General features: G+C 46.1%; 1 protein-coding gene across 4 annotated transcripts in view; it reads left to right on the forward strand.

The window, feature by feature from the left end:
• LOC142487228 (uncharacterized) overlaps nt 1-12,031 on the forward strand; it is a 154,116-nt gene that overhangs the window by 8,973 nt on the left and 133,112 nt on the right. For all 4 annotated transcript variants that reach the window (XM_075586126.1, XM_075586127.1, XM_075586128.1 and 1 more), the window contains exons 3-4: nt 154-216; nt 1,049-1,117. In XM_075586126.1, the coding sequence (XP_075442241.1) occupies nt 163-216; nt 1,049-1,117 (123 nt within the window). In that variant the 5' untranslated portion in view covers nt 154-162. The remainder of the gene's footprint in view (nt 1-153; nt 217-1,048; nt 1,118-12,031) is intronic.

Consider the following 12,031-nt stretch of genomic DNA (forward strand, 5'->3'; position numbering starts at 1 on the left):
AGTAGCGGTTCTGTGGGTCTGTAAATAATAAGGATATTTTTCTTTTAATTATCCCTCCCCCCAGAGGTCTGTAATATTAATTTACACTTCAAAAATTGTGAGGTGATTTTTAATTCTGGAATAATTTTTTTTTGTATGTTTTATATTCTTAAGTTTTGGAAGATGAACATGGAAATATTAGCAGCTGCTCAGCATCGAACCTCCTTTTGGTGTATTGTAAGTATATGTATCCCCATGATACCTGTCACTTCCTTTGTTGCTGGGAGGGCAGGGAGCACAACACACGTTTATTAAATGAACACTTTAAGGACTGAAGTGTCAGCGACATGTTATAACCACTTGAGTGCCCCTATGGCAGTCACTGAACACCACGAGAACCGTCACTCTGAAGAGCGCTGCGATTTTCAGTGACTGTCATACCTACTTTGCTAGTTTTCCAAGGGAGATTGTGTCGTGAACGGAAGAAAAATAAAAAATAACATCTTCCGCTAACGTTTGTGTCGCCGAAGTGATGTAACTATCTTGTGATCGCTGAGGAACGTTCACATGATCGTAACTGTTAGTGCAGCTCTTTCGACACTGGAAGGGTTAAACCTTGGTGTTTGCTTTTTTATTTTTACATAAGTCCGACACCTAAAGTATATTTAGATTGTAAACATAAGATGTAGGAGATGTTGATTTCATCTGGCAAACACTTTCTGATTCAGAGACCTCAAACACATGGGTTTTCTGCTTTATTACCCCACAAAAGCAGCCAAATGTTTGTTTTCTCAAGGTTATATGTGTTTAAGGGCAGTTTAGATTGATAAAATATTTGCAAGATGTTGTATTTTTCAGGGGTTTGTACCTGCAGCATTTCTTTCTCATCCCTGAGAGAGGATGCATTTTACCATGGATTTCACTAAAGCTTCATCCTTCTGCATCACACATCTTGTGCAGCCAGCGCCACAGAATAACTTCAATGTATTTGACATCTTGATTCATTTGTACCTGTTCGTCATTCATTATTTTCTTCTCACTACTCCCTTTTTATATGTTATATTTGTAGATCTGTAATGTTCCCTTTAGATCAGCAGCCCATCTTGAAAGTCACTTTATGGGAGCCAAACATAAGAAGGTGAGAGAGACTGATTGCTTACACAAGGCCGTGTAAGTTATTTACTCATTTTTTCCACTTCATACATAAACTACTGTATGCTTACCTCCCATTCACGAAGTCCATTACATATACTAATGTGTCAATAGAGGTGTTTTCACCACATTGATCACCAGCCAAAGAAAACATACCACATACTTACCCTCCCTCACATTGTGCTCCCCCATTTTTCTTGTGTTCAATTGTTCACCAATAACTGAACTGCCATGTTAGGAATGGGGTCCTGCATCTATATAATTGCTTGCACCCCTTATTCCTGTGCTTGTCGTGACTGTCCGGATGCCTGTAACAACTAATGAGCTGCTATTCGACTGAATAACTCATTATCCAACCCCAGTAAGTGTAAATATTTCTGTAATGTTATTTGCTTAATGTATTGTCTGTTAAGAAATAAACTCATTCAGTTTACTATATCCTAATCTTGTTCAATCTGGCCCGGTTATTATATATATTGGCTGCTCTCATGACAACCACAACCTTCTCTAATAGCGTGTCTGTGATCAGATGCATTGTAAGGAACCCAACCCTCTCTAATAGCGCGTCCGAGATCAGATGCATTTTAAGGAACCCCAACCCTCTCTAATAGTGTGTCTGAGATCAGATGCATTGTGAGGAACCCCAACCCTCTCTAATAGTGTGTCTGTGATCAGATGCATTGAAAGGAACCCAAACACTCTCTAATAGCGCGCCTGAGATCAGATGCACTGTAAGGAACCCCAACCCTCTCTAATAGCGTGCCTGAGATCAGATGCATTGTAAGGAACCCCAACCCTCTCTAGCAGCGTGTATTAGATCAGAGGCATTGTACGGATTCCCAACCCTCTCTAATAGTGCGTCTGAGATCAGATGCATTGTAAATTCTTCTGTATTTGGTACAATTTCAAAATGACCTGAAAATTACAGGGGACCCTTTAGGGATACCCGATGAAACCAAGGATTCCCAGGAACCCTGGGTTGAAAAACACTGGTCTAAAGTGTAGTCTGTTTTGTACGGATGTGAATAAAGCTCTTGTTTGTACTATAAAAGTTCTTGGCGCCCATGTTGTTCTATCTGCATATCCACACACAGCCTGAACAGGTATGAGACACTGAGCACAGCCATGAATATATCCAACTCGATTAGAGCCAGGCAAGGAGGGATACATGTCTAAATGACTACGGAGCCTGCCATTAAAAAGAAAGTTACGAGAATAACTATGTACTGTGCTGGGTGTGACATACCAGCGTTAGAAAACAAGGACCGCTGTGAAGACTGCCTTAGAGACACAAAAGATTGGAACCAATGTCTGATTTTGTGGATGAAGGAGGCGGTAACGCAAGGCATTGAGGCAACTTCCAAGTCAGAAGAGTAGAGGTTTATACACCAGTTTGGATAGAATGCAGGACGACTCCTCTGAAGACTCATAAGAGGAACAATTCTACAGGCTGGATGCAGACATTGAGTTATCTGAATCTGCACGGAGGAATCATTGGTGTTTGACCTAGAGCTCATCGAGCCTCTCATTTGGTAGTTAGAAAATTCTACAACAGGCTTGTTCTCTAACCTTACGCCCTCAGTGCCTGAGGGTGGTAGTGTTAGAAGCAACATAGAAAGCCCAGAACCTTCTTCGTTGATGCTGTTGTGAAGGAAAAAATGCGCACGAGTAGCCGGCAAGTGTGGCCAGCGCAGGGAAAACCTGGGACTGTGGCCAGAAAAGTCAGGACCCGGGACAAATAGCGAATGAGTGGTTGCAGCCAGGACAGGAGAGTGTTTGTCCAGAAAATTCACTAAAATATACCCTTTCGAGGATAAAGTAGAAGCCTGGGATTCTCTTATGGTGGATGCTGCATTCTTCAGATTCGTAAAATGTACCACACTGCCAGTGGATGCTGCCTCCTTTCAGTACGTTATGGCCAGGTGGATGGTGGGGATGTGAGAGGTTTTTTTACAGCAGCATGAGCAGCTTGTAGACCGTCAGTGGCTATAACAACAGTGTTCAGGGCACTAAAATGGCAGATTGCGAATATTGACGAGGTCCTAGAGAAGAGTCACAAGGTCTCTAATCATCAATGTGAAATTGGCAGGTGATTTTATATCTGAGGCACTGCAGGATTTAGTAAGGATGTCAGCAAGATCTGGCCCTGCCAGGAGGGCATTCTGGCTACGATCTTGGCCAGCAAACTCAGCATAAAAAAATCAATAGATGTTTAATTCACTTTGAAGGTCATCACCTTTTTTGGCAGAAAGTTATAATTGAGAGTGTCAGAACGGAAGAGTATTTTTATGCCACATGAAAGAAACTAAGATTTGAAACACCGGGCTATAATGAGAGAAAGAGAGTCAATGTCTGGAATATGAGGTGATATAGACCCGGAACAGGGTTTTTAAGACAAACCAAACTAGATTCCCAGCACACAAAATGAAAATAGAAGATCAAATACAGAAGAATATATCAAAAGAAAATATTTTACTGCTAAATAATATAAATAGATAAATCTTAGATCATTGCAGCACAGTGCATGCTGTAACGCGTAGCTCACCACAAACGAAGCGCGACCGCGGTGCTGAGGCAGGGAATTGAGTAACGCTGACCCACAGCCACGCGGGCGCGCCTAGAATGTAGAGTAGTCGTTCAGGCCAGGTCAGGATTGGAGATGTGAGATTAGTGAGGTACTTGCCGGATTCAGGAGAGGAGAGTTGGGGATTGTCGAGGTGCGTAGCCAGGTTCAGGGTTGGAGAGTAGCAGATCATCGGGGTACGTAGCCAGGTTCAGGATAGGAGCTTGTCGGATCGTCGGAGTACTTTAGCCAAGGTCAGTACTGGAGAATGGTCAACACAAGCTGGATCAGGAGTAGAGAGAAGCGGTGTCCAGGTACTAACAGGGTTCAGGCAACAAAGGGTTAATCAGGCAGGCAAGGTATCAGGAACAGAATACAGCAAGGCACGGTGTGAAACTCATTGCTCAGCAAAGGTAAGCTGCAAGTGAAGGGTATATAATGGAGAAGGCTCCAATACAAGCAGGGGTGGAACCAGGAAGTGCAACCTAATAGGCTGCAGGTGTGCCCTATTATGCAGCTTAATCAGGTAGGAGGTGTCTTGCAGCCCGCGCTTGTCAGAGGTCAGAGGGCAGGGTTTAGAGCATGTGATACTCCCACACCGGTTCTGCGAGACGTCAGAGCGGGGGCGGAGCCTGGAACGCGGGTCACTGCCACGCTGGTACTGTTGATCAACAGAGCGGGGGCGGGGCTTACCGCGCGCGTCAGCGGGGAGGCTGGATGAGCGCCCGCGTCGTACAACCAGGCGAGGGTCGGGGTCCACAGATGCTGGAACAGACTGCACAAGGTCCGCGCGTCACAGGACCAGAGGAATGCGCATCCCGTGTGTCTGTAACCGGAGGACCAGTGAGGTGAGGAAATGGTCCTTGGCCGCCAGGATGGCAAATCCTCACACATACACACGAGTTAATGAAAACAATGATGAGCTATTAAGAGTCCTATGGTGGACTAATATACACACAGTGTGCAGAAAAAGCAGATGGAACTGTAAAAAGGGAGAATAAGGGGAAGAGACGAGGGAGGGGAAGACAGGATAGCACAAATCACAAATGATATAATTGGAGCCAACTTCTAGAATATGAGGTTATATTGGCCCAGAAGAGGGGTATTCAATAGCAGCCACCTGACTGGGGCCAGAATTCTCTTTTTCGTGGTTCCTCATACAGAGCTACTGGAAGAATTGTATGAAATGAGGACGACTCGAATAACCTGTGTCGGACAGAGACTCCCATCATTCATGACATCTAGACCAGGGGTGCGCAAACTGGGGACGGACGGACCAAGAGATTTTTGTAGGGGGACACGGTGGTTGCAGAGGCTCTGCGCTCGTCCCCACGGGATTTAAATAAAATGCCGTGGGATCACATGAGGCATCTGCAACCTATTACTTACCGAGATTCAGACGGCTATTGACGTGTCGCCATGGCAACGTCATTTGATGCCGGGAACTGAGGTATGGGGGGGCGAGCACTGGGGTCAGCAGGCAGGGGGGGCGCAGCTGCAAAAGTTTGCCCACCCCTTATCTAGACTACCATGAGACAAGCAAGCCTCTCACGCTTTAAGGAGTAGTATGTTGGAGATGCTTGCAGAGGTAAAGACTGGAGACTCGTATTGGGGGGAAAAATGTCGGCTTTTATTTTGCCAAAGTGCAATAAACAAAAACACAGGCTTTTTCTCAGCCAAGTGCAGTAAAAGACAGGACAGTAATATAAAAGATAAGGCTTTCCTAGGCCAAAGTTCAGTTTCCCCAGCGTATGGAAGACCATAGATGTCTATATAGATCTGGTGTGCCTTGGCATCAAGGACACAGGGATGTGGCCTGCATGGCCTGTTGTCCGTAGGGGTTAAGGACACACACATGTGTTCTGTATGCAGACCAGAGCGAGATGGATAAAGAGTCCCCTTTCCTGCCTTCTAAACCTCTTTTTAGACCCAGCTGGTCTTGTTAGTAGTCCTGCGTTCCTTCAGGCAGGGATTAACCACTGCCTGGCCGACACCCTCAAGCTATTGTAAACAGGCTTGCCTCTGTTAAAGAGTAAAAGTAAATGAATGGATGACAGGGCGATTCAGCCAGTTCCGATGCGAGAAAGGTTTGAGGGATCCATGCAGTGCTGTTTCTTGTCAAGAAGGTAAATGGGTAATTCAGAACCATTCTGGATCTAAGAAAAGTCAACAGACTGCTCAATATAAGGAAATTCAGGGTGGAATCCCCTAAAGACCATCATCGTGGCAGTAGAACAAGGGGATTTACTGGTGTAGGTGGCCAAAGATATAAATGTGCTGTGCACCAATTGATTTAAATGTAAATTAACACGAGATCGTGATAAAATTGGAGTGAAAAAATAAATGTGTCAAGTGCACAAACATGTAAGATACAGAAGTGTTGATCAAAACATAAAAGTACGTGACCTTAACATAAACCGTGACGTAATTAGGGAGTCTGCAGCTTTACTCAGGAGATGACTCAGTATCTTACAACACTAGGGGAAAAAAACGAGGAAGAAAGCGCACAACGCATAGTGTAGTATGTAAAATTATATTAGGTGACAACGTCAAATGGTGAGTATTGCACGTACAGAAGGTAAGTTCTTTTAAGCATGTAATGACAAACAGCACAAGTTACCACGACAGATCCACATCCAGCTCGGGAGCGTGATAAGCTGGGAAATCCCCTCACCACCAGAATAGTCACAAGCCGTCTCCTGTATCAATAGGTACAGTTGGAACCTCCACGGATGAATAATATTCTCATGCTGGCCTTTAGAGCATTGGGAATTTGCAGACCTCATTGTGAGGGTGCTCGTCTAAAATCAGGAAGCGGACCCGCAGGTCTGAGTTAGGGATGCAAATAAACTGACGAGCACAGGGACAGAGTCTTGTAAGAGTATTTGTAGTCGGTATGGAAGCAGGGGTTAGGGCTGGTGGCAGAGTTGCAAAGTCCAGGAGGCAGGTGGAAGGCAGCAAGGTCGGGGTCATGGTCTGGGGTCAGCAACAGGGAATCAAAACAGGCAAGAGGGTAAAGCATAACTGCAAAGACCAATAGGAGCTGCAAACGGTGAAACTTTGCTCAGCGACTCCCTATAGTAACTGCAGCCTTATAAAGCTGTCAGAGATGCGTGAAGCACATGCTCCGTCGGCGCCCCGCATCGGGTATCCAGAGAGGCGCACAGACTCCCGTCGGAGCGCGCGTACACAGACCGGACGATCCGTCCAGATGCGTGCCCGCAACAGTAATCAGGAGCATAACCTCGGCGGTGGCGCACCCACCGTTTGCAAACCATTGATGGAACCATCCTCAGCTGTGCCACACTTGAAGCCAAGGTAACATCATCCTATCAGCTCTCTACCTACTGCTAGTACCTCCCCTCTGCCTCCTCTTCATTGGTTCTTCTCCCTACTTATACCCACTCAGTCCTCTGTCTTGTTCTGAGCATAGACCCTTGTTTATGCACTGTACTCATTGCAGCCTGAGTTTGCCTGTCTCTGAAACCTGTCTTGATCTCTGTTGTGACCCCTGCCTGTACCTGACCCATCTCTTCTATATCCCTGGACCTCGGCTTACGAACTCGACCATTCTACTCTCTCCAACCCTGGACAACCGTAAGTACCTCAAACTACCAACACTCTCCTCCCCTGACACGACTATGTCCCTGCTTCTGCTATCCGGACCGGGCCCCATGGTTGTACGGCGGCGGTTACATACATCCCCACCTCGGCCCCGTGGTCTAGTCCAGGTTGTAGTGAGCATCCGTGACATTATGCTCAGTCCAACACACCTGGACCCCGCTGAGGTGGGTCGACAACTTCAGAAGATTGAAGCTATGTTTAAACAAGTGGAGGGATGCCTGAATCAGAATAACCAGCGTATGGAGGGGTTTCAGCGTGCTGTAAGGGACATGGACAATCGGGTTACAGCCCTCAATCCGACCACCGCTCTCACCTGTGGCGCCGGCTCCTGCCGCTGCTCCCCTGACCCCAAGTTCCGAGCCACATCTGCCTACCCCTAACCTCCATGGGGGGATCCTCTGGTTTGTTGGGGGTTCCTTAATCAGTGTTCCAATCATTTTGAACTGTTACCTGCACATTTTTCTTCCCAACGTTCCAAGGTGGCTTACATCATCTTCCTGCTGACAGACAACGCCCTGGCTTGGGCCTCTCCGATCTGGGAGCAAAGACTGAATCTGACCTCCGATTTTGACCGGTTCAAAGCTGAGTTCCGAAGGGTCTTCGACACACCAGGGCGAAAGGTAACGGCAGTCTCCATCCTTCTGAATATTTCACAGGGGAATCGTTCCGTGGCCCGCTACGCTCTTGAGTTTCGTACGATCGCCGCCGAGACCAGTTGGACTGACGAGGCCTTGATGTGGCGTTTTGGCAGGTGCTCTTCACCGCCTGATGAAGCACTGAATAGTGTGAAACGCGTTGCGGAGTTTATACAGTACTTGTTGGTGCCCAGATATTTGGTTGTACAAGTCCCAGCTTCTTACGAAGCTTTGAGCTGGTTTTACCTGCTCGAGTGGGACGTGAAGTAAACAGGCGATTGGAGGGCAGCTCCATACGGATCCTGCGACAGCCGCAACCCGGAAGTAAGATCTGAGCCTTGCCGGGCAAGCCAGCCCCAGCGCGCGGGACTGAACTGCTAACATCAGGCAATACCTCCTGCGCCTACCCATCCTCCTGGCTCCACCATTCTTTTACTGGCCGCTACTGGACATTTTTAATATGATGTGTAAGTTTTTACATTTTATTATACCAATTGTCTAATACATTTTCCTTAACCCTTGGTGCGCTTCTGTGTTTCTTTCAATATCTTCTGACGTCGGAGTCTTCCTACGGAAGTTACCAGTGGAGGAGGGGTGCCTCCACATCACAGTAGCAGCAAGAGGGGAGAGTTGATCTACTTCAAGATCCCTTCTAGGAAGCATGAGCGCGGATTGACTTTCCTGCTCTTCGAGAACCTTAAAGATGAGCTAGCGGCACTAAAACGTCTTCGGGATTGGAAGACCTGGTGGCCCTCTGCATACATATGGACCAACCTCTCCAGGAGAGAAGGTTGGAGAGAGGAAGGCGCCAACGGGGAACACCCTCATACTTTACTCAGCCAGCAACCAGCGGAAATCTTCCACCAGCCGCTCTGGACGAACCTATGCAATTGGGACTTGCCCACCTGTCCACTGGTGATAGACAGTGTAGACGCCTTTCCGGACTATGTCTGCACTGTGGTAACAGTGGATACCTGGTCACTACGTGCCCTGTTAGACCGGGAAATGTCACAGCCCAGTGAAAGCCGGGGGGATCACACTGGGAACCATCTCTTTTCCTACCAAATTTCCATCTAGGATCTACATTCCCATCACGCTATGCGTAGATAACTTTAGGACGTCCATATGGGCCTTCCTGGATTCAAGGTCGGGGGGCAACTTCATTGATCAGGGATTTGCTGACAGGAACCAAATACCTCTAACAGACAAGGACCGTCCCATAGGTCTCGAGGCTATTGATGGTCGTCCACTGCAACCTGCCTTTATCACTCTACAAACCATACCTCTTTTCTTACAGACAGATGGAGATCATTCTGAGCACATCCAACTAGACATCATTTACACCCCCTATGTAGATGTCATCCTGGGACTACCATGGTTCCAGCTACATAACCCCCATATCGATTGGACGGGAGCCATACCCATCCAATGTCAAAGGAGGTGTCGGACCGCTTCCAAAAATCCAGCAGGAATACTATTACCGGAATCGGGGAGTTAGCTACCTGAGATGTACAGTGAGTTCCTGGACATTTTCGATAAGAGGCAGACTGATGAACTACTTCACCATCGTCCCTACGACTGTCCTATAGATCTCCTGTCGGGCGCTACTCTTCCCAGGGGGTGCTCTTACCCTTTGTCAGCTCCAGAGAACAAGGCCATAAGAGAATTCATCCAGGTGAATCTTCAGAGAGGATTCATCCAGAAGTCTTCTTTGCCCACTGGGATGGGGTGCTTTTTTGTAAAGAAGAAAGATGAGTCTCTCAGGCCATGTATCGATTACCGGGGGCTCAACAAAATAACGGTTAAGAATCGTTAGCCTCTGCCCTTAATCTCTGAGCTGTTTGATGGACTCCAAGGAGCCACCATCTTCACGAAACTGAATTTACGGGGAGCATATAACTTAATAAGAATCCGACAGGGGGACGAGTGGAAGATGGCCTTCAACACTCGGGATGGGCACTACGAATATTTGGTGATGCCCTTACATAGTTACATAGTTGCATAGTAGATAATGTTGAAAAAAGACGTACGTCCATCAAGTTCAACCTATGCTAAATTTAGACAACAGATACTTTATCCTATATCTATACTTACTTATTGATCCAGAGGAAGGCAAACAAAAAACCCCCAGTGACATATCATCCAATGATATTTCATAAGGGGAAAAATAAATTCCTTCCTGACTCCAAGAATTGGCAATCGGATTAATCCCTGGATCAACATCCTTCCCATGTATACTTATTTGGTATATCCCTGTATACCTTTCCCATCTAAAAAGATATCCAACCTTTTTGTGAACAAATCTATTATATCTGCCATCACAGTCTCCATGTGTAATGAATTCCACATTTTAACTGCTCTTTCTGTAAAGAACCCTTTCCTTTGTTGCTTGTGAAATCTCCTTTCCTCCAACCTTAAGGGATGAGCCCGAGTCCTTTGTACTGCCCGTGGGATGAACAGTTCTTTTGAAAGCTCCTTGTACTGTCCCCGAATATATTTGTATAAAGTTATCATATCCCCTCTTAGACGCCTCTTTTCTAATGTAAATAAATCTAATTTAGCTAGCCTCTCCTCATAAGTTAGATTGTCCATCCCCTTTATTAATATGGTGGCTCTTCTCTGCACTCTCGCTAGTTCCATAATGTCTTTTCTTAGGATTGGTGCCCAAAATTGTACTCCATATTCAAGGTGTGGTCTTACTAATGCTTTGTAAAGGGGCATAATTATGTTTACTTCCCTTCCTTCCATTGCCCGTTTGATGCAAGATAAGATCTTGTTTGCCTTTGCAGCTACTGCATGACTTTGGGCACTATTGCTAAGCCTGCTGTCTACAAGCACTCCTAAATCCTTCTCCATCAAGGATTCCCCTAATATATCTCCATTTAATTTGTAATTCGCCTTTTTATTCTTGCATCCCAAATGCATAACCTTACATTTATCTGTATTAAACCTCATCTGCCATTTACCTGCCCACGTTTCTAGTCTCTCCAAGTCCTTCTGAAGAGAAATTACATCCTGCTCTGATTCTATTACCTTACACAATTTAGTATCATCAGCAAAGATGGAGACTTTGCTCTCGATCCCAACCTCAAAGTCATTAATAAACAAGTTAAAAAGCAGGGGTCCCAGTACCGATCCCTGAGGTACTCCACTCACGACTTTAGCCCAACCTGAAAAAGTTCCATTTATGACAACCCTCTATTGCCTGTCCTTTAACCAGTTTTCAATCCAGGTGCATATATTATTACTGAGTCCAATTTTCTTACACCAACCTCTTGTGTGAAACCATATCAACCCTTCGGCCTGTGCAATGCACCAGCGGTATTCCAAGATTTCGTGAACGACATTTTCAGGGACTTACTCGACCAACACGTGGTCGTATATCTGGACGACATCCTAATTTTTTCTAAGAATATGTCTGAGTACCTTGAACTCATGAAACAAGTCCTCCAAAGGCTACGAGCTAACCACCTCTTCGCCAAACTAGAAGTGCCAGTTTCATCAAACCTCTACTACCTTCTTGGGATCTGTATATCATTTCTGGCACTGGACTTACTATCGACCCAGCCAAGGTCAAAGCAATAATAGACTGGCCACTCCCTCTATCCCTCAAGGCTGTGCAGAGATTCCTTGGATTCGCTAATTACTACAGGAGATTCATCCACGAAATTTTCTTCAGTAGTAGCGCCCGTTACGGCCCTGACCAATAAGGGAGCCGATCCGACCCAGTGGGCTCCTGAGGCCACCAGAGCTTTTGAAAAACTAAAAATAGCCTTCATCTCCGCATCTATACTAGTACATCCGGACCCGGCACTACCTGTCACCCTCGAGATAGACGCTTCAGATGTCGGAGCAGGGGCAGTGCTTTCCCAGAGGAGGGAACCTCAAACCACCAGGCTTCACCAGTGCGCATTCTTTTCGAAAAAATTCTCCGCCGCGAAGAGGAACTACGACATGGGAAATCGGGAACTCCTTGCTGTTATGATGACGTTGGAGGAATGGAGTCACCTACTCGAAGGTACTGAGACTCCCATCACCATCTTGACCGACTACAAAAATGTACTGTATATTGAAGGTG

Source organism: Ascaphus truei, chromosome 2 (assembly GCF_040206685.1).
Source record: "Ascaphus truei isolate aAscTru1 chromosome 2, aAscTru1.hap1, whole genome shotgun sequence".
Taxonomy (NCBI): Eukaryota; Metazoa; Chordata; class Amphibia; order Anura; family Ascaphidae; genus Ascaphus; species Ascaphus truei.